General features: G+C 37.3%; 1 protein-coding gene across 1 annotated transcript in view; it reads right to left on the bottom strand.

Annotated features, from left to right (window-relative positions):
- Positions 1-24,665, bottom strand: part of SUCLG2 (succinate-CoA ligase GDP-forming subunit beta) — a 131,824-nt gene that overhangs the window by 90,242 nt on the left and 16,917 nt on the right. Inside the window, exon 2 of the mRNA XM_054838493.1 lies at positions 16,111-16,252. Coding sequence (XP_054694468.1) covers positions 16,111-16,252 — 142 coding nt within the window. The remainder of the gene's footprint in view (positions 1-16,110; positions 16,253-24,665) is intronic.

The raw sequence follows: 24,665 nt of genomic DNA, 5'->3' as shown, positions 1-24,665 counted from the left end.
GAACTGTTTTATCCTGCTCGTGGTCTGCATTTCTTTAGCAGACCACGGGTGAGTTATTCGTAGCTGTGGGATTTCCAGCACCAAACCTGTGCTCTCTCTCTCTTCACTCCATACCTGTATTCTGCTACATCCTATGTCTCCACTTCTCAAAGCCTCTTATTATACCAGGTCTGTATTTCTCTATACTGCATCATTACATTATTTGTAAACCCACAGTGGCATCACCCAAAGACACACAAAAGTAAACCAAATTAGCCAAATATACATGGTCAATTAGAAAAAAATGCTGTTGCAGATAAATCAAGTAAATCAAAGTTGCAAGCAGGTCAGGAAAACTTCAGACAGAGGAAGCCTGACAAGCCTCAATCCCAAGGCTCTACAAACTGTACAAAGCTTACAGCCTGTTGCTAGCAATAGCAATATCATATTACGGGGCTACACGGTTACAGTGAGAAGCACTAGAGAGTAGAAAAGCTCCTGATTTTACTCACTGTTACACGATACTAACAAAATGTAAGTAAAACAACAGATCAGCTGTCCAAATCTCAGATGCTATGAGATTTGCCCATGTCTCACTGAAAACTGTCTAAAGATATAGTACTTTTTAAGAACAATCTTAAGTGACCAGAGAAAGCCATGACTTCTAGAATAAGTTACATTGCATTCCATGCTTTCACATAATTCTCAAACATAAACCTTGTAACTTAAAAGTTTTGAAGTTTCCCCATGCTAACCATGCAGTCAGGGAGCCCCTTAGACATCTTTCATCAGGTGATAATGCCATCTATCATGTTATTTGAATATAATAGTTAATTACTGAATGAGAAATATTGTGTGCTCTCATAGGCTAATTATTATTAAATACACATTTTAACCCACTGTGTGACCAAAATTATTGAATTTAATAATGAATTTCTTCGATTGTGGTCACAACTTGCATTTCAGAATAAAGTGTTGATATTGGCAGAAAACAAAAAAGTTTCCTAACACCTACAGGTATTATTGGTACTCGTGGACTGCAAAATTCCTGTGTTATCTGCATAATTTTTTATTAAATCCTTGAAAAAGCTGAGCTTACAAACTGCTGAGCTGCTCTTGAACCTGCCAGGAAAGCTGAGGACATGCACCCTTACAAATGCCCACTGAGAAGCACAAGAACCTCCTGCCCATTGCAGGCTTTCCAGAGCTTCCCATCCTGCTCCAGTCTTTCTAATCTCCGTTTTCTGTGAACTTGGAGAGGCTTACACAGCTTTGCCCAAACATTTCATTTGAATCGATTCAGCATTTGATTTCTCACATAGGATTTTATTCAGAACATTTTGCTAGATAGCATACCAAATTCTGTGTAATTATGACCGAACAGTCTGTAGTGAGGCCAACACCGATAAGTTTAAATCCAAGGACTACAAACTGTGATTCTCCTTAAGATATACAATGACCTTTTCAGAACTTGTAAAGGGGAAGAAGGATACATAAGACAACTAAATTCTGGTATCCAATAAGGCACTTTTTAGTTGGCTAAAAGATATAGAGAGCACTACATACGCTTACATACACCAGGCACACGGCACAAGCCTCAATTACAGAACTGGTTATTTAGAAGCCTACTTGCCTTCTTCGTACAATAGCCTGTCCCGTGTAGACCTTTCCTAGTCCTTTGAGGGAATACAAACATCCAACTCACCAGTTTTAACAGCTTAGCATTTATATCTCAAGCTCCAATCACTATATTAGCAGCAAAGATATAACTATATACATTACAGTTAAACTTCACGTTTTTCAGGTTTCATAACATTAAATTAGCCTAGAAAAATGAGTGTAAAAGCAATAGAGAGGCATTAGCTTTCAGTTTGGCAGTCAGCATTTACAGGGAAAGATGCATCTCAATATGATGTTGAAATCAGCAAAGCTGTTTCATTTAGGCTTACTGCAAGATAAGCTCTGTGGGGACTTTGCAGGTAGGTATTTTGCCTGGAACTTGAATTCTACATATTTTAATGAAATTGTACAGTATAAATATCACAATGAGTGAGCAGTCACATCAAACCGGAATTTGGAGCTTTCTCAATTACATATAAAAGGAATTTTTCTGGGTAAAAATGTAAAATTGGAATAAACAGCAACTGTGTTTGCAAGGAAAGAGAATGTGCAGCTGACTTAAGTGTTTTGAACCTCTGTTGAACCTATAAAGGGACTGACATAACAGGTGAGCAAGTACATCTCAAATGTCTGCATTCTTTATGCACAGTGCCATTCAGCAACTTCTAAGCTTCAGATGAGTGGGGCTGTGAATTAAATCCGTGTTGAACTTGTCAGCAGCAGATGATCGTATCTGTACTGCAGCTTTACAACCACGGTCCAGCTGAGAGTTTGTAGGTTCAGCTAGTCTGCTATTTAAATGACAAATCTGTGACCTAAGGACCATCCCAATGGCCTCTCCTATGAATTCTCAAAAACAGATGCTCTCTCTGACATCCTGACAACTCTTAAGAACTGGTTAATTTTTCATTAACTTAAGGTCAGGAAGTTGCTTTACCACATTGGAAAACCCACTTCTCAGCTCCTGTGCAGTCACTTAATCGTGTCTGCCTGGTTTACAAATTAAAAGACGTAACTGCTGAAAAGAATGCTACAGTAGATTATTACTTTTCTCTCCGCTGCAGAAAATAGTTCCAGATTTTATTGAAGTGTCAGGTGTAGAATAGTGCAATTTTTCTTTAAAAGGAAAAATTTTTGCATGATATTTTTGTTCATACTTCTGTCATCTCTTCCTCTCCAACCTTCTCACTTTGAGGTCAAGTTCAGAACTTATATTTGAAGCAATATAAATTACATCTGTGTAAATAATGGTCACAGTTAACTCCCCAAAAGTCTCCTGTGGTATAATTTACCTAATAAGATGCAAAAGAAGAGGGATCTACATAGTTAAAACAATTCATAGAGAGACAAGAGAACATATAATTAACGTTGCCCTACCTGCTGTTAACTGCACTAATTGCATTCCTTTCTGCACAACTGACAAGTATCACATCATATAGATAACTTCAGCAATATGCAACTCCTGTTCAATTACCTCTGAAGCTTAGCCCTTAAAAATCTCTTTCTAGTATTTAAGTTGACCGGTTTCTTTTGTTTCTTCATCAGCCTAGAGTTTTCTGAAAGAATGCTTACTACAGTCTATGGAAGTGTGTATGTATCACTATTTACAGGATACTAAATGTCAAAAACTCAGTGTAAAAAAATAGCCATAAATCGGAACCCATAACATCAAAATTGTGAAAACAGACACAAAGATGAATAAACTCAAAAGACATAGGATTCTCATTTTGGAAACAGACATGAAGTACATGACATTTTTTCATCTCAAAATTGTAAAATAACTTTTCAGTACAAAAGCATCTTTAAGCATCTAACTTAGCTTCTTATGGATCAAAGCAATAACTAAGTAAATACTATCTGCATATGCACTTCAAATAGGAATGTCACTCAAAAGATAAAAATAAGCAAGTTATTTATAGCACGCGTTAATCACCATATTTAAATGGCAGATTATTTCATGGCAGGAGACACAGGCCTGCATTTATAGGGGGAAAAATTTTATAAGATGAGGGTTTTTTCTAAGATAGTTAATTTTGCAGTAATCAGCCTCAAGTACCCTTGTTCCACTGTTATCCCAACACATCCAAAACAAAAGCTGTATTACACTGAAGGTAAGATGTGGAAAGGCCAATAAGAAAAAGAATAGCAACCACACTGAACATTTAACGAGCTAAAACAAAAACCTGTGTAAAAGATTTATCAAGAACAAGAGGGGGTGTTGGATATGCAGACACGGTATCAGGATTATTATTACAATAATCTTCAGCAGAGCACAATACTCACACACAGTAAGATTAGGAAATCTACTACTGAAATACACAGATGAGTAACTGGAGGAACAGAGGGATAAGACTTGGCAGGGAGTAGAAGAAAGCACAGTGCAGTAATGGTGAATCTTCCCAGTGACTTCATATGGTTAAGTATTTATACAGTAAACTTTTCATGGCTGCCTGCCTTTCCTCTTTCTGCAAAAATCCTGGGGCTGTTCTTAAGCATTTAGAACAATAAATATATTTAAGATTTATAGCCTGAAGTTTGGCTCTATTTATCTTACTCAGGTAAGCAGTCCAACTAAGCCCAGGGGAGGTGCAAGAAAAATGTTCTCCTTCACAGTGACGCAAGAAACAATAGCTGACTTTAACTGTAGGACGGAGTAGAGTATACCACATACAGGTAACACTGTCAACTTCAGATTTTTCTTAACAAAACAAAAATCACTTAAAATAAGAGCATAGCTAACTTCTGGAACTAACCTGAACATGATTCTCACTAAATGTTTTTTGTGAAGACATTCTCAAGGGTTAAAACCTCATTTAAAATATACTGTGAAGCAGGAAGTCAGACAATATCTCCCAATTGAATCCAGCAGGGTTACAAAGACACATTTCATATTCATAAGTGTGTTGAAGTATTTTACTTTTCTTAAACTGCAAATATTTGAAGAAATGTAGATAAACATATTTTAAATGCACAGCACTTCCTCAAATATGAAGTAGCAGATTAACAAAATGTCAGAACATTCTCAGCTTCAAAAACTGCTCTACCATTTTAGGCAGAGATTATCTACCACGAAAAATAATAATCACAGCCTCTTATGATCATACTTCTCAACTGCTGATGTATTCAGAATATCAGCTTGTAAATTGCTCTCACCTTTAAAGATAAAACAAGCTCTCACAAGTCATACTAACCTTTGCAAAATACCAGTTAAGATTACTTCAGACACTGGAGGAGGCTGAGGGAGGAAAAGAGGCGAAGGGAATCAGGATATGGAGGCTGTATGTTCTCTGAGCTTTGTACAAGTTGAAAGGCCAGCTCTGAGAGAAGATTTCTGGCTTAGTTCAAAACCATGTGCTTTTATAGCAAGTGTACACATTAATATCCTTACACATCCATCACAGTCTGTCCTAAACCACCACCTATTCCATAAAGACAAAAGGTATAACAACTTTAACGGAAACAATGGACAGATTAAAAAAAATGCAACTTCTTCAATTGAATTATATACAGAAAGTGGTTTTCTAACAATAGTACCTTCCTGCAATACTCTGTGTCACCTGAGGGATGCTAGTGGAGATCAGGGAAATTACAACAGTATCAAAGTAGGGCAATAACCAGAACTGTGGTCTTAAACACTCAACAAAAGAAATGGTAAAAGATGGAGCAATAATTCAGAATTCAGTTAAAGAAAAGCATCTAAGTACGAGCTGGTTTATCAGCATAATTTAATTAACTTATCACGACTCAAAACTTCACTGTTTGTAAAGTTTCCCAGTTTTACTCTCTCTAAATGTAGCCCAGTTCCTCCTGTTCTTTAACATGCCAATGATCTGAGGCCTGACTACAAAATGAAAGGTCTCCCCATACACCTAGGAGCAATGAGGTGGTAACCAGAGCTAATGACATATTTGCACCCTTTGCAGAAGGAACTGCAGCCTCAAATACAATCCAAGATTGTATTTCTTCAAAGAAATTACTACCAAACTACTGACCATATGAAAGAGTTTTGCTAGCAGGACCTAAGACACCCTAAAAATGGGGGCTAATTCTAAACTATCCTCTACTCTACACTGTCATCACTCTGCTCTGAGATCTTCTATTAATTCAATTCAATATGATTTTACTACTAGTACTCCCATTAAAAAGTTTAAAATAAAACTACCCACCCCACATTTTACAGACGTAAGTGTCAATTATGGCTTTTGACACCCTTATACAGGGATTACATACTGACAGACTGATCACATAGAAGATACAGCACTACATCGTGCGGACCCATGAATCTCAGAAGCTTTGTCATGTCATTTCAAGTTTCTAACTAATAAACACTACTTCAAAATTAATACCTAAAATGTGTCTCCTGATGAGGGTTTATGCCACATAAAGAAAAGAAGTGTGATTCTTCTGATCACAGCCACCCCAAAGAGCACACCACCAATGCAACTGAGGCCCGGGGAGGAAAAACTACAGAATCTGATCTTTTCCTTCACAACTTAAACCCATAATATTTACAGTATTTGTTACGAAAAATGTTCTAAGCTATAGTAACTATCAACACATAGTTTTCTTTTAAATAAATAAATACTTCAGGCTTCCCAGGGAATGAGAGAAGAATTCTCAAGAAAGTAAAAGTGATACACGGCTTCTGGCTGATAGCCATTATTTTACACCTTGTCTCATATAGTTTGTTAAAATACAAGGGACAATTAACTGTTTGTTAAAAGAAGCTGGCTTTTCTTCCAATAGTACTGTAGTTTGTATCAAATGAAAATTTCAGATCAGTTCTGCCTTGAAATGCATGCAGCCAGGGAGGGCAGAATCCTAAAGAAACAGCACAACTCATTTATCTTCCATCAGGAAAGGACATTCCCTAAAGGAATTCCCAGTGTGGTATTCAGATAAAAACAACAGCTACAAATACAGGTGATTAGAAAAAGAATGACTATTTAGTGTCACAGGTGGATTTTTACAACAAGGTTTTACAAATTAAAGACAAAAGAAATGCTTTATCGCATACATTCCAATGCAAGCTAGAGCAACAAACAAGGAAAAACAAAAAAACAGAAAAGAAATCTGGTTTCAGTAATCGGCCCCCAAATATTTAGAAGCAGATGGGCATCTAGAGAGTGTAGAAGGTGTGATTTCTCTCCTTTACACAGCTGCTAGTACTGCAGAGAAAACAATGTTGTTTAGTGTTTCATACCTTATACATAAAGCGTGTCTAATGGTTCTGATTTTATGCATAAAAAAATGAAAATTTCATGCAGCTGCTTCTCAATTACGCATCTAGTTATTGTTTTGCAGCTGCAAAACTACCTTGAAGAACTATAAAATATGGTGTGACAAGCCTGGAATAAATACCAGAAGTCATCTTGTACCTTCCTTGTGAAATGTTGCATTTTTTACCACCTGTTAATCAAGAGCTATGGCTTCTGTCATCTCCTTCTTTTATAAACAAAAATTCACCAATATATTTAACACAACTGAAATTTGTAAATGACCGTTTTCTGTGGCACACATTAAATATAAAATTCAGTGCCCCATTTTGAGAGTATTTTTTACTTTGTGTTGTTATTTCCAAGTAGCTATTTTGGTAATTTGATCAGAAATCCAACACAGAGAACAGTAAGTCAGCACAACATTAGTGTCAAACATCTGAAATGAGATTTTGATTTGTTAGCCCCCTAGCCATTACTCATATTACTATAAATCTATTGAATATGAAGACATTTGGTGACGAAGAATGGTTATAAAATACCCAACTATTGTTAGCAGTCTCAAGTTTGCATTTACTGACTCACACTCAGCATGCAATTTTCTAACAAAAGGAACAGATAAGAAAAGCATAACAGATTTGTTTTTCATAACAATGCATTTGAAATTAACTATTTCTGTAATTCCTCATGAGATGGAGGTTCCTTCAAAGAATTTCCCTATCTAAAATACTTAAAAAGCAACAATTTGTTATTTAACTTGAAACAGAAAAGCTCAACTTGAAACAGCGCAATACCCAGTGGTGAGCTTCGACAAAATCTTTTACTAATTTTGTTTCCAAAAGAATAAAACTCAGAATCACAGACAGGCAAGCTGGAAGTTTTTCTGCCTGTTTTTCTGGCATGCAGGTTGCAACACATGTGGCCATTACCAACAAACACGCGTGCTGTTAGACAGCTGCCCATGTTTCACACAGATGCCAAGGGCTTCTGGGGAAAAAAAGTTGCTAAGCTGAAGAGGGGGAATGAGGCACACAGCAAAGCTAAGCGAGAGACCCCTGGCAGGGTTTACCAAGGATAACGCACTGCTTAAATACTGCTGTGGTTAAAATTTTGCCACTTCTCAGCAGTCTCTGTGAAATAAAGTTTCTCAGCAGAAAACCTAGAGGAAGGAGGGGAGCAAGAGGGAGGGGGAACAAGCAGGAATTACAAGATTCAAAACCAACCAAAGAAAACACGTGCACAAAGAGGAGAAAGCAGGAGTATTTTAGGGCTCAGGTCCAGGGAGAAAGGTCCTGCTACACAGCAATGTGAACAGCCATTCTGTATGAAATCCTCAAATGGAAACTTAATGCCACCTTACTTGTGCCTTTGTGTGGTTTAGCTTCCAAGACAGATTAAGTGAAAGCACCTAAAAGCAATCTGAAAGCAAATGAAGAATGTTCATAAAAAGAGCTACTATTGAATAGGTACTATACTCCAGCCTTGTACTACAGCTATATCACAGCAAATTCACCACGACTTTCTAACAAAATCCTTAGTAAAGTAGGTTTCAGTGAATACAACCCTTTAACACCTTTCCTAACTCCTCTGATTTTCCATGACTGATTTTTTCATCCAGCAGATAAGGTAAATAGATTGGATCACTGACATATTATTAAACCTCCCACAAAAAATGCTTTAAATAACAGTAACATACAAGGCATTGCCTTCATAAATTTTACTCTATTATTTTCGTCATTTTCAGATATGAGTGAGATTTTTGAAATTGCTGGCACAACAATCAAATTTGCAAAATTTTTCCAAAAATCAAACCATTTCAAAGTGGACAAATATAGAAAAATTATTATTTGAATTGTTAGCAGTCATTATTTGTTTTCTGATCATAGACAGAAACATTAATTTCTATGACCATTATGTCAAGTAAATGGTGGTCTAAGCAAACCAGCAAGCAGGGGGAAAAACAAAAAGTATGCACACAAACATACAGTGCCTTTTAGCCGTACACAACTGCTAAATATTTGTTGTAAGTAGGTGTATTGGGTTTGCGTGGCAAGGTTTTGGTAGCAGGGGGGCTACAGGGGTGGCTTCTGCAAGAAGCTGCTAGAAGCTTCCAGTGTCGGATAGAGCCAATGCCAGCCGGCTCCAAGATGGACCCGCTGCTGGCCAAGGCCAAGCCAATTAGTGCCTCTGTGATAACATATCTAAGAAGGAAAAAAACAAGTAGAGAGAGCTTTTGCAGCCGGAGAGAGGAGTGAGAAGATGTAAGAAACTCTGCAGACACCCAGGTCAGTGCAGAAGGAGGGGCAGGAGGTGATCCAGGCGCTGGAGCAGAGATCCCCCTGCAGCCCCGTGGTGAAGACCATGGTGAAGCAGGCTGTCCCCTGCAGCCCATGGAGGAAGGATGAGGGGGTGTAGAGTTTCCACCTGCAGCCCGTGGAGGACCCCAGGCTGGAGCAGGTGGAGGCACCTGAAGGAGGCTGTGACCCTGTGGGAAGCCCACGCTGGAGCAGGCTCCTGGCAGGACCTGTGGACCCATGGAGAGAGGAGCCCACGCCAGAGCAGGTTTGCTGGCAGGACTTGTGACCCTGTGAGGGACCCACGCTGGAGCAGTTTGCTCCTGAAGGTCTGCACCCCGTGGGAGAGACTCACGTTGGAGAAGTTCGTGAAGGACTGTAGCCCGTGGGAGAGACTCACGCTGGAGAAGTTTGTGAAGGACTGTCTCGCGTGAGAGGGACTCCATGCTGGAGCAGGGGAACGATGAGAGGAATCCTCCCCCGAGGATGAAGAAGTGGCAGAAACAACGTGTGCTGAACTGACTGTAACCCCCATTCCCCGTCCCCCTGTGCTGCTGAGGGGGGAGGAGGTTGAAGCCGGGAGTGAAGTTGAGCCTGGGAAGAGGTGTTTTAAGATTTGATTTTATTTCTCATTCCTCTCCTCTGTTTTGCTTGGTAATAAAGTAGATGAATTTTCTCTCTAAGTTCAGTCTGTTTTGCTCATGACGATAATTAGTGAGTGACCTCTCCCTGTCCTTATCTTGACCCACGAGCCTTTCGTTGTACTTTTTCTCCCCTGTCTAGTGAATGAGGGGAGTGATAGAGCAGCTCTGGTGGGCATCTGGCTTCCAGCCAGGGTCAACCCACAACAGTAGGGTAAGATATAACTGACTGTTAGCACAAAAAAGTAAGAGGCTTTTCTCAATCAGAACTCATGAGGTGGAAGATAGCATTAGGAAGAAACAAGAGAAAATGGATACAATGAGGAAAGGGCTCTAAGAGAGAATAGGAAATTGGAGAAGACATAGAAAGAGATTAAAACCACAGACAATGGCAAATTTGTGGAGCTTTGAAATGGATGCAGTTAAGAGGTGCCTATGAAGACTGGGAGTAACAGAGTATTAACGGGTATTTCCTATTATTGAGGAGTTGCAGAAAAATGCAGATTCTCTCTAGTCTTACATTTCACCACTCAGACAAGGCAAAATCCATTAACTGAAACCCTGCTAAACAGAATAGAAATACACTCACGCTCAATAATGCTGAACATGGTCCAAAGGCAGCTCATCCACCACTAGTTTTCTATTAAATTTAAAAGGTTGTTTTCTAAATACTTACCCATTTGAGAACAGAATCATATTAGTCAATAACTTATAGCATTATTTTGCCTGAAAGGATAGTTTCAGAAAGCCATAATTTAAGTACGAAGAACTTTAATAAAAGCTGTCACAGAAAATAAGAGGACTTATGGGAGAGCTGTTCCTTAACAGCAAGCAAGTTCTCTGCGTACGGCTCCATGGAACACTACTTCAGCAATGCATGATTTTTCAACATACGCAGAGAAGCATAATCCAAGCGGCTCTAAAAAATAACTAGTTATAATCACTAAGTGCATAGGGTTTTTTGAGAAATAACTCATTATGCACAGGTGAAAAATTATTACTACAGAGTGAAGCATACAATGGAAAGAAATATGGAAATCACAGAAATGCTGCAGGAGGCAATTCCTCTCCTACCTATCCTGATGGAGAGAACAGTTAATTAAATCATGTAAACAAAACAAATGATCACAGTAAAAAAAGATCATCTAAGTGGCCAACAAACTCAAAGACTGAGGAGTAAATTAAGTTAATTAAATAAAACTTGAACATCAGAGGGCTGGTCTGTACAGAATACTTGTAGAAAAGCTCTTCAATGTATAACAAAAAAGAACCTAAATTCACATTTCTAATATCCTCAGAAACATCAGGTTCAAGGATCTTTTCCATTTTTCCTAACATCAAAGCTTAGATTAAATGCAGACTGCACTATCACCAACAATTTCTTCATAATCTATACAAAAAGGACATTACCAAGCTAAAGATCAATTTTTGATCCCTTCTAAATATACATTGCTTTCAGGTGGTTTTCCCAACTTGTATTGGAGAGATGAACTTTCAGATAAGGGATCTAAAGCAGCATCTAAAAATGCAGCCTTCCATCTAAATTAAACATAGCCAAGGGAAAAAACCCAGCAGGCTGAAATAGGAAGGACACTAGTGATCACATGACTGCGAACTCTTTCAATATTCTAAAAAAAGGTGAATAATAGGTGACAGGTAAATGATCTCATGGAAAAGAGGCTTCAATAAACCTCTTCTGTTCTTTATAAAATACATGTTTACCTCTCCAGTCTGATATAAAAAGCATGCCTTCAGTCCAAAGCTGAATTTTATGAGTTCCCTCATGCATAAGGCAATAGAAATAGGATATGTAGAGACTATATTGTGTTATAGTTTTTTTTTAAAGAAGAGTGAATAAAAGCTTTGCACTCAATTCAATTGCATTTCTCTGTGATAGAGTGTGAACACTGCACCCAACTGATTCCTAAATGTAATGAAACACTCTAAGTGGCAATGGGCAGCACTCTATTGCTTTTGTTAAAAATAAAAAAAAAAAAAAACAAAACACCAAAACCCACCACAAGCTTCCAGCATCCATTTAGGACTGTCAGCATTTTCAACCACCTCTGTAAGTTCTCTCCTGATTTGAAGAGCCAATCGACAGTACATAGTAACACCCTCCAGCATAATTATAATTCTTCTCAGCTTTGTCCACCTACTAGTTTAAAATGATGGTTCCCTTAATAACTTCTCCTTCAGGCAGAACATAAAGATGAGCGCATGAGTTGAAGCAGACTTAGGGGCCTCTGCTGGGGAGGGCTAGAGAAAATGATGGACCCAGGAAGGATGCACCAGTACAAGCAATGAAAATGCGCACACCTTAATGGTCTGGGTATATGTACGCACATCTAAGCTTTTTTTTTCCCCTTATATCAATATTACAGTATGAGGAAAAGAAATAGCAAGAAAGGAAATGCCTTCTCTGGACAAATAAACCCTTAATATAACACTGCATTAAGTGAGAATCAGGTCAGAAGACTTGTCAGTTAACGCAGGAACAGCCAGATGATCTTACATTTCAGAAAAAAAATCAGCTCCTAAGTATTTCACTTTGTTGTGTTAAATAGCTGCACTAGAACGGTAAGAACTTGTTTACAGGTTGTGTTTCTTCAGATGGCAGATCAAGCAACGCCATACTGTTGTAGCAAAACAGCACAACGATTTTTCTTTCCTCTCCTTGAAAACCTAGGAATTTTAACATGAAACACAAAACCGTTTGTGTCTGCATTTCTCAGTATTCTCTAAATACCGCCTTCTCTACAAGAGTTACACCTGAAAATTGCTTAGCATGTAAAAGGCAATGAATTCCTTGGGGCCTAATTCTGTATTCCTTATTGTGTACAACTTCTTTTGAAGTCAATATTAGTGATGTCATTTTAATTTTCTTCACATCTGCCATTCTTATCTTAGAAGAAAAAAAAAAATCCTTTAATTCCATTAAACATTCCTTGTAGACTGCCTTTTGTGCTGTTGGTAAGTTTCGAAAATCTTTCTGAGAAAATTAATATTCCATGTATTCAGTGTACATATTAATAAAAATAGAGAGCAACAGAGGAAATGAGTGAACTATAACAAAACTACCGATATTGGATAACGGCAAACCCTTTCCAGAACACACACATTAACACCTTCCTGACAAGTGAAGATGGCAGCAAAAATTATCTAATCCCATCTCTTTCCATTGCATCAACAGGAAATCCAACAATAGCAAAACTGGTGACCACAGGCACTGCAGCAGTACAGACAACTCTGTCAAGCCTGTAGTACTTGGTGAAATTGTGAAATCAATTTGTGAATATCACACTTTGTAGTCTTCCATGTCAGAAATGTCTATGCCTTTATCTGTACCCCTTTATCACCTGCACAGACCCATGTGAGTGATGTAATGCTGTAAGATTATAAAGAAAAATAACTGTTTCTCCTGTATTTGTGATGACAGGTCTACAGAAAGAACCTCCTTTCACAAGAAGAATACTGAACCTTTGACTTTGAAGTTTTGATAACTTCATTCTATTTTTATCTCAAAAATGCGTTGGCAAGCATCCTTTCTTGTTTGCAGAAGCTAAAGTTAAGGACAGCTGCAATGTGACATACCGTGTCTAAACCACTAGATTTTTGAGCAGGACTTGGCAGGGGTGATGGGCCTCTCCTTTCACCATCTTTTACTGCAGAACACCTGTCTATCAAGAAGATCCCAAAGCTGCCTCCATTGGTTATTTTATTTCAGAATATTTTCTGCCTCCTGTAGTCTGAAGTTTTTTGTTTAGCCCATAACTTTTTACTTTGTGTAGTTGCATATTCAGAAGATGGCAGCCCATATCAAATTGTGCAGATAAACCTGAGTGACAGAGATACTACTAGTCTGAAGGATCATAAAGAAGATAAATCTGATGAAATCTTGGAACAAAAATTACCATGGTAGCAAAACTTGTGTTCTTGATGGTTAGTTTTCAAAGCGTGTGTTAGAAGTACAAGGACAGCCCACTATCAGAATGATTACAAGGATGTTGTTAATTATTTAGTGGATCAACGGACTGTCAATCATTTCAACATGAAATTGCTTCCACACTATAAACCACAATTCTTTAATGCCCAGTAATGCAGCATGCTTGAATTCAGTTATATAAAATGAAGAAAGGTACCACTGACTGATATTTTGAAGTGTTAACAAGCCAATCCAGTTAAAATGCATGCAATTTACCTGATAAAGTTTGATTAGCAAGTAATTAATGTGCTTTTATATTTTACTTTTGATTATTTAAATTTCAATAGTTTTTTTATAGACCAATATTTCTGTGATTTGCAAAGCAAGCAAGCTACAGAGGTTATTTAAAATAAATCTGGCATCATAAACCAGAAGACATTCACTGCCTTTCATGGAGTAATTTATTTCTACAAATGGTTATAGGGGTCAAGAATAGTAATAGTTATTGGATAGACCAATCCATGTATGACTTCAATCATGAAGAGGAGAGTTTAAGTGCTGTAACATTTGTGAAAAACCTGCCACAGCTTCAGTTAGCATTTCTGGATTTTTCTCAAGCATCCAGACATGAGGAAACTCTCCAATGCTATGAGCTTTGCTTTGTGTCAGCATTTGTAAGTTTGCACTGCCAAACGACCATAACAGTAGCATTTAATGTTTTTGTTTCAAATATATTTTCAAGTATACTGGTTGACATAAGGTTTTGATTACTGAAAAATGTATCACAATAAAGTTCTAGAGATTTAGCAAGCCATTAAGCTAATCCTTGTACTGGGTCTGGCTGAGATGGAGTTAATTTTCCCCATAGCTGCCCTCCTAGTGCTGTGCTTTGTTATTGGTATCCAGCAAGGTGCTGATAACACACCAGTGTTCTGGCAAGATCTTGGGAGGAGACACGGCCAGGACAGCTGACCCAAACTGACCAAAGGGATATTCCATACCATATGGCATCTGCTCAGCAATAAAAAGCTGAGAGAAAGGAGGAGGAAGGGGGGGGGAGGACATTCGTTATTTATGATGTTTGTCTTCCAGAGCAACCGCTACACATACTGAAGCCCTGCTCCCCGGGAAGCAGCCAGACATCGCCTGCTGATGGGAAGTAAAGAATAAATCTTTTGCTTTTCCTTTGCTTCCGCACAGGCTTTGGCTTTATTAAACTGCCTTTACGTTGACCCACGAGGGTTTTTTCCATTTTATTTTTCTCCCCTCCTTGTCCAGCTGAGGAGGGGTGTGATAGAGTGGCTTGGTGGGCACCTGACGTCCAGCCAAGGTCAACACACAACAATCCTATTCAGCTACTTGAGGTCTGATGAGATCTTTGATATGAGTAAGTTGTGTTAATTTACTTTCCAGTGTGCAAAACTGAAATGCATTTAACTAAGTGGCTTGTGAATTATGCACATAAAGCAAAAATCCTTCCTGTTACTACACAATTAGACTACAATAATGTCTGTACTCTGGCATTTTGATGTATGATACATTAACAAACGCTAAATGAAAAAAGGAAAACTATGCAAACTACTATTAAAGTAGAAAACTTCTTTCAGAGTTAGAATTGGGTGACAAACGTACTTGAACGCATTTCCTTTTGAGATAAAAGGTATTGCATGAATTCATTTCTGACCCACATTATCATCTTATGTTCACCACACTAAAATGAGGATGTTGTCAGAGAACCAAAATGAAGTTCCAGAAGCGAGGTCTTCTCTTCAGCCACTGTCAAGTCCTTTTGTGATGGTAGGTAACTCAACTCACCTTTTTTCTCTCCATATGGACAAACATAGACACGAACAAGCATACATTTATATAATTCTCTCCTACATAATTTACATAATCTTCCTAGAATCATAGAACAGTTGAGGTGGCAAGGACTTCTGGGGATCGTCTAGTACAACCCACCTGCTCAAAGCACGTCAGGTAAAGCAGACTGTGTCCAACTGGGTTCTGAATAAATTTTTAAAAGGACAGTCCACAACCTTTTTCTTCCTTTGCTTTTTAATAGAGCAAATTTTTATTTGCAAACAACTTTTTATGCAAATTAATTTACTTCAGTTCCTTAAGTTATATTAAGTATACAACATAAAATAATTTTCCTCAGAAAACATTCATGAAGTTATTCTGAATTCTGAGTTATTCAAAATGACATAAATAATGCTAATTAAAGACTTCACATTACATGCTGCATACAAAACATTTTAGAAATAAAGTTCTAAAGAAATATTGTTCTAAACTGTTGTTCACATATGAAATTAAGCATATATCAAACCTTTTCAATAAGCATCAATTTGAAGACTGTGTACAACTTATTAGAAAGCAATTTATTTTCCAGATTGCTATCTGGTGAAGCAGATTCCTCCCATTATAAGTCAACTTACTTAGTCTCTGAGCAGCCTCCAGGGCATCATTTGCAGAATCAGCTACAAAGAATCTCTGAACTGTAACCCCATGGTCTGCCATTAGTTTTTTGCTTTGGTACTCCTGCAGGTTCAGCCATCGTCTAGGGGTTAATTGAACAGCCTGGAAAAATGAGAGGGGAAAATAACATAATGCTCATTAAGAACAGTTCATGAGACAGTCAACTGATCTCTTCAGCCTTATGGTTATCTCAAACCAGCAGTTAAACAACACTGTTTCAGAGAAAAGGTAAAATACGTGTTGATTTACCTAAGTGCATTTTCTTAACATTTGTGCATCCAAAGTACTCTGAAAGCTACAGATTTTTTTTAAAGCTACACAAGGCTCACTGGGTGATCTTGGCTAGACAAAATGTCTTGCATTTAATATCAACACAGATTGGCAAACTTGGCTTGAACTCTAAAGTCTATTTATATTTTTATGTTATCCTATGCTATAAAAATACTAACAGACTGTTAGCTTAAAACAAATTCATTGTTTCATATTAAATATCCTTATTTCCACTAAAAAGTTTATATAGTTCTTCCCTATAAAATTATTTTTACTGAGTCTATGCATTTACTGCAGCGTATCTGAGAAGAAAAACAACTGACATGGAATTAGCATCATCTTGTAGGAAACCATATACTACTATATGCATTTTCAGTGGTCTTATCCATGCTTAGTTGGTTGCACTTCTAAATATATTTTCTTGAGGACACTAGCACAACCATGTCAGCCACACAAGGACAACAACTGGAGAAGAATTTACCTTCCATTCCCAACATGCCAGTTTAAATGCATGTGTGTGTATATATATATAGGACACAAAGATATGGCAACCTTACACACACAAAGACATCACATTTGCTTATCTTGGCGGTAAACATTGAGTAGAGACACTATAAAAGTCAAAATCACTCAGTAATGATCCTGTAAGAAAGGACGCATTCTCCACACAGGATAAATTGTTACAGACAGAAGCAATAATCAAGGAGCTGTCCCTGACTCCTGGCAATGGTATAATGGCAGAGGTAGAGCTGGCTCCTGGCAATGGTATCATCCCATTTTGTGCCAGCAAAAGATGCTCTTCCCACGTGGAGAGACGAACTGTTGTTCTACTGGCAGACAGCCCACAATCAATTCTTGGTTTCTCCTGAACGAAGGAGCACAGTATACAAGCTAGCACTATATATTTAGATATGTTAGACAAAGTGGATTATTTACTATACTTTTGACCTCTAACAGCATGATAAAAAACATTATCCTAATGCAATTTTATAGTGAAAACAAAAAACCTTTCAATGAGACATACCCTTTTCACAATACTAATGTTTTAAATGCTGCATTATATCAAAAGCGAACCTGTCTATTCCTACTTGCTTTGAAACATGGCACAAAAGATTGATGCATACAGAAAATACAAAACCCATCTTTTACAGTATATAACCACATGGTTTCTGTAAAAGTGAATACAGAACTTCAACAGTTACAAATAGCTCAGAATGACACATTTTAAGTTCTTTTAACTGTAAGCTGGTTAACATATTTTGGAAGAATTAAACAACATATTGTCAATATACTCTATGGCTATCTCCAATTCTAGGCACCATACAGGCACCTCAGTATGTTTTATATTCCTCCATGTTATCCACAGACAATATGTTATTACATTTATGCAATGCCTTCAAATCTAGGGTCAAAATTTAAAGTCACTTTCATAATTGCTGACATTTAATTTGTTTTCCTACTATAAGTTCTCTGTTAGGCTCTAACAGCTATTACTTCATCATCATTTCTACAAAGGGACTAACACTATGAGCCAAGACGGACCCTGAAGGTCAATTCTAGCTTCATATAAAAAAAGGCCAGGCCAGAGAATTTCAACCAAAAACTGATGCCACAAGTAGTTTTCTATCAAGCTACTGAGAACTTTTAGCGTGACTGGAGAAAATACCAGTTTTACCCCCAACAGTCATTAACCTTCTCTTTTTCACTGTTTCTCTAAAGGCAACCTCATAATAACAAGATTATTATTATCATAATGAGGACTTCAGAATACATCATTATTGATACATGCATATAATGCACACGTATACAGACACAGACTGAAGAGAAGCATCACCTGAATCTGCACAGGCAGCCAGGAGTCAACTAAGATGTTATTTGACCGCTACCATAAGACTAAAATACATTCCCAAAGCTTTCAGCTATAAGCAGCAGTGAAAGAAAGAACATCCCAAAGAGTGATCAGAAGTGGACTGCATTTGTGGAGGGAGGGGCGGAAGGAGTAAAAAACAATATACATCTCCATCCGACTAACTGGCTTTCAGCCATTCTGCTCCAGTTAAAGGTTGCACCTGATGTGTGTGCTCCCCCCTCAAGGCCCAGAGCTATGACAGGACAACATCTACAAAGACATTTCTTACCCCATTTCTCTTCACCAACAAGGAATTTACCAGTCTGACTTTCAGGGTTCAGAGAAATGAGCTTATACTTTCAGTTAAAGTGGACTGACTTAGAGCAAAAATTAAAAAAAAAATCAAAAAAAAAAATCATCAATTCTAATTTAAACCTGAAAGGAAAATACCTCAATTTAAACAATCAATTATACTTGAATTCTGTATTTGTACTTTCCAGAAGAAAGGTTAAATGTCCTTAGCTGGAATTTGATTTGAAACAAAGGATAAGTCTACACTAAGTTTGAGAGCAATTTTTGCTCTTCTGTTATATATTTATAAATCTTATAGATACAGCTCTTTATTTTTATGTTATGTAATCTTGTATTTACTAGGAGCCAAAAAGATATTTGAGACAAATGTCAAGCTAATCTTGGATAGAATTAAATAAATACAGGAAAAATAATATTAATGTTGCTATATTAAATAAAAAGCTGAGTTAAAAGTTTTACTAAGGATTTCTCTTACAGAGAAGTATGTTTACCTACAATTTGTTTTTCTCTTATGTTTAAGTGTGTTTATTTACAACTAAATGCTTTATATAAAGAGTTCCACAGCTCAGTAATACAGTTGATAAAATTTTGGTCACTGGGTTTATAATTTAAGAACAAGTCTTCAAACCAGTTTTCATTCATCATTTAGAACAATAAATGAGTTTCACATGTATGTGTAACTAAGCTGATCTAAATCAAACTAACAAAAAGGAAAATATTGAAACAATGTTATTCTGGAGCAAATTTTTGTTGCTCTTGATTGACAACAGTCTCTTTCAACACAACTTGTTTTCAAATTTTCTGCTCAGGTAAGAATTAAGTCATTAAGGAATTTGCAATGCAGCACAGTGTGTCAACTGACATCTCCACTGTTAGTCCAAATCAGTCAGGCTTAAGTAATAAAATCTTCTGAGGACTCTGAAATAATACGGACTGCAAAGGGCCACCACGGAATAAAGGCCACCAGAGATAACTCACAGCACGTGACAGATAAAGAACAGAGATGACAGCAAGAAAAGCAGCTGAAGCTCTGTTTTATGAAGAAAGGTCATCTCCAGTGCCACCCATCTGGTGTGCCTCACTCCACGGTTAACTCAGCTCCAGCCTAGTTAATGAATAAAGCAAGCCTAACAGCTCCAACGTGAACCTGCAATAAGCTCTGTTCCCAACCACCCTCTTGGCATGTTATAAAAGCTTTTGGTATCTATCGGTTTTACAACTCGAAAATATAACTCAAAACATTCCACGGGGATAGTCCAAATCATTGCTGAGATGTTAAAAATCATAACACATATACATACAGTGCACACATACATAAGCATACGGACACAGGTCTGTTATCTTATAAAACAATTAGGAGATTATGAAAATATTTCCTTCATAAATTATGAACCAGACAGGTCTGAGGAACACAGGAAATAATTTGAAAGAACTGTCAAAGCAGTCCTAAGGGTGACAAAACAAAGATCTGGCTAAGAACTGTTGGCACAGAAAAGCAAAGCCTACAAACTTAAGGTTAGTAAGCACACACATTTTTTTTTTTCATCTCCAGTATTATATGATTCTAAGAGAGACCATCTTACTGAGTGCCAGCTGAAGACTTTCAATCAAGACTTTCCACAAAAGACAAACTCCTGGTTGTGGATGAACTACTCAACAAAACGAATTACTACAGCCTACCACTGTATACAGCAGTACAATATATTTAAGAAACCAATTGTGACAAAGTCTGTATTAGAAGCTCTGAAGAGCAAGGAACATGGAAAACTTGCTTTAAAGCACTTGCAGTATACACCATATGTCTTGAGCAGGCAAAATAAAGCAGTTCCAAGAGATGAAATAAAGCAAAAGCTTTGAATCTGGGAAGACAATCACTCTTTCAAGACCATCCTGAAAACTCAAACCAGTTGCAAACATATGCATTTTAGGCTTAAGGCACCAACAAAGCGACCGTGAGATGTTAGAAATGAGAGTAAACAGGTGATTCCCTGAACTAATTCCCAACTCAAAGATGTTTCAGTTGCAATAAATACAGGTCTGAACAATTTAAAAGGGACAGCAATAAAAGAATCAATTAGTACAAGAATCTTGAAAAATCCTTGCCAGATGAAGTTCCCAACCCTCTCGGATACATTTATACCAAGCATTCACAAGAATTTGAGATGGGCTTCAAATAGCATAAGTTTCTTGGGCATCATAAATTTTCACACATCCTACAGATAAATATACACCTGAGACTGACCGTAACAGTCCTACTGCACAAAGGTACAGCCTTAAGACAGCCTAGGCAAGAGTCTACAGAGTTTTTAAAGCTAGTTCCCATACTTAGTCTTCTATAGGCAACCATAATCCATTCCTTCCCCTGAACACTTACTAGGAGGACACTAACATGGCACACAACACAACTCCAGCGTCATGTGCCTATTGTTTATTTTCCCATTCTGCACCTCTACTCTTGTCAACAATTTAATTACTCTCAGCAGCATCAAACAGCACCACTAGGTTCACCAATGCAGTCCTGTCCCTCACGAAAGACAGACTGAGGAATTAGGTTGTAAATTACCATCAGGAAAAATAATTTCAATCTGAAAGGGGGCAGGGGGGAAGCAAGTAAAAGGGACACTAAAGCACAGGAAAGCAGAAGCTACCTTTTAAGAACTTCTGTTCATTATTGATTCTTGCCACCTTCTATTCCCAGTTTATTCCCTGCTTGAATACTTTTATCTCTTCTCCCCACATACTAGTCAGAAAACCATACTGGAAAACACTGTATATCTCTCAGATCTTTCCACGCAGCTTTGTCTACAGTTGAAACACAGTATGTTCCAACGGTTTAAGATATATCTGTGTTTCATCTGCTTCTTTATGCAAGGTTGCACTGGAGTACAAGGAGTACATTCTGTCACGCCTGTGAAGAAGAGACTGGAAATAGTATGTGGACTTTAGTAAAACCTGACTCCCTACGTGACATCTTATGTTTCATCTTCATAAGATGACAGGCAAGAACAAGAAAAATTTCCGTTGGTGGCATTTTCTTGTTGTCCTGAAGACATTTTTGCTGGCAAAAAAAAAAAGTTTTAAAGCACCTTACTAAACTTACATATTCTCATTACTGTAAATACACCTTAACATTGGACATTGACTTCTTCTGTCAAGCTCTGAACAGCCCAAAGAAGGGTTGTAGGTTTAAATACATCTTTCTAAATCGTTTTTAGTAGCATTTTACTTCTTAGCATGTTAGCTACACTTTCTATAGGAAAGGAAAACTTAAAATCACACCAGTGAGCCTAAATGAAAATCCAGACAATATGTTTTCACAGAATGGAATAAAGAGAAACTCAGACTAAAGGATTTAGTCTTTTGAAAGTAAGTTCTTATTAAAAGGCTAAAATAAATATAATTCATGGCTCTACTAAAGACTTCCAACAGACCTTATATTACTACAAGAAAAAAAAATAGCTTTCATATGAGCTCTTTAGATGTGTTGTGTATCGATATACACATTGCAGATGGAGAGTAGCTCTTTCTTGAGATTCAGATAAGTTGAAAGGGGTTTTTTTTCTTTATTTTAAATGACAAATAAGCTTTAAGAATAAATTAGTTCATAAAACTACGAAAAACATCACTTTACACATACCCATGTTTTTATATAATTATTATTTAATATAAATTTTTAAAGAGGAATTATTCTTAATAAGATATTTTTTAAGATTAAATTTCTAACATAAGTGCTTATCAAAGAGATTAATATACTTAAATAGGACTCTATTACAACTGATAATGTTTCCTTAGAGTGGAAGGAAAGGCCTCAACTGAACAGTAACATGAAGTGAGATGAAGGCAGAATTATTTAATCAAGTACAAGTTTCACACTGGGTTCTCTCCTGCTGGCTAGAATCATTTGGCATTTTTCAAAAGCACAAAGAATTGGTATGGTTGGTTGAGGTTCACCTCTAATCTCCCTTCCCTTCTCCAACCTCCAATATTTTTGTTATCAGTCAAAATCACACTAGTATGGACCAAAAATCTACAGAGATGAGGACTACTGTTACTAGTAATTGCGTATTTTCTTCTGAACGAGCCTTCTGTTCAAGGTTACTTCTTTATATAACTAGATACCACGTTTGATCCAATTACATATGCACAGCAGCATTAAAATAAGTGGCATATGCATCAAGAAATCAAACATCTCTTTTTGACCATCTTAATGCCAAGTGTTGCGTAACTGTATCAGTGGTTTATTGACTACTGTTAGAGAAAAAAATTGATTGTTCACATAACTTGAATAATCTCTTATTTACCACCTGTTTGTTTTTTAATATAAAATGCTAAGGGCTCTGCACAAATAATGTGTTTGGAGAGTAGTTGCATTATTCTTCCACTAGTCAGTTTGCCAATTCTTGAGCTGTCACATGGCAACAAAAAATAACTTGCATTATTTGAATAATACGGGCTAAACGTTAACAACATAGTTAAACAGGAGTGGAACTACACATACATTTTATAGCAGAAATCTTCTTCAGTATAACCCCCCCCCAGATTTAGAAAACACTGCAACAAAGAGACCTTTTTGTCCTTGTATATGCAGCATTAACTACTCTGATGTGCAACACCCTTCCGATGACCCAGGAGGTATCCTTTGAGTGCTTGCTTTTGAAAAAAAGAAAACACACACACATAAAACCAGGAGAAACTGTCTTAACATATTCGCCAAGAAATTTGCAAATTGCATGTTAACTACTTCAGAAAAACTCTGCTCAGAAATAAACATTCCATATAACCACAAAACGAGCGCAGCATCAGTAACGCAAGCTTCATCAAACTAGACTACTGATTATTTCTTATCTGAACCTACAAGCTGAGGTATTAGCTCAGCGTAGTGCTTTTTCACTCTTTGGCCTCCCTGGTAAAGCCTCTAAGCTTGACTCCCAGACTGACAATCTCACATAAATACTGCCGTATAGGATGTATGTGGCAGGTACCAAATAGTGTCACACTGGAGCAGGTAAGATAAACAGACAAGCTTTGATAAACAAACAAGCAGAAAACACCACTGTGACATGCACTCATGTAAAAAAATCAGTGACTTTTTGAAGTCAAATCAGTTCATAGCAGAGCCTTACAAGTAGCTGTGTCAGTAGAACAACTGAAGCTTGTGACAGTAACATTTTTAGCCAGTAGTATTACCAACCACTGCAACTTTGCACTTACCCTTCGACTCAATGATAAGCTACTACTACAAGACAGCATTCTTCCAAAAAGCAAAATGAAAACAAGTTTTGAAAACAGCAACAAGGGCTGGAGAACAGCATTTTCAGGCAGACCCCACTATCTACCTGTAAAATTCTAACTGTTAAGCACCATATATTTTGTTTAAACATGAATGAATCACTTAACTCTCTTCCATAACAAATATATGAAGAAACTGTCAAAAAGAACTGAAAGGTCAAGTCTGACAAACAACCAAAGAGTCAAACTATGATCTCTATCACAGCTGAGACCTTTTTCAGGCAATTTCATGCCTACCTAGGCTAAGCATCCACAACTAAGTAGTTCACCGTATTGAGTTCAGTGATCATGTTCAGACAATTTCAGTAAAAGAACCCCTAACCTTAAACATTAATTTTCTCTTAGCAAGTCTCTTCAGGTCAGATTTGTACTTATGGAAAATGCTAAATAATTCTACTAGGGGATGAGAATCCAGTGATAATCAGTATGATTAAAGAAAACAAAACCCCCACCACCACCAAAACCACCACTAAGCAAATTTCTGGGATAACTGAACATCCCTTGACACAGCTATATAATTTGAGCAGCTCTACTGTTTACATTAGCCTAGCTTAACGCATTTTATTGCATGCTGTTAAAAGGAAGACACACTTTAGTGACAGCCAGCACTCCCTTTTCATTCATACTATGAATGGAAGTCAGTATTGACATCATGAAACAAAGATGGATCTCTTAAAAGCACCTGACAGTAGAGCTGGTCAAATAAATGCATACTACCTTCTTCCTCCTCGGCTGCTCCACAGAAGCAATGTAGCTGTAACTATGCTAATAGATCCTGTGTCAGTATAACACAGC

The sequence above is a fragment of the Grus americana genome, chromosome 11 (assembly GCF_028858705.1).
Source record: "Grus americana isolate bGruAme1 chromosome 11, bGruAme1.mat, whole genome shotgun sequence".
In the NCBI taxonomy this organism is placed as follows: Eukaryota; Metazoa; Chordata; class Aves; order Gruiformes; family Gruidae; genus Grus; species Grus americana.
This window is presented reverse-complemented; position numbering and strand designations above follow the sequence as displayed.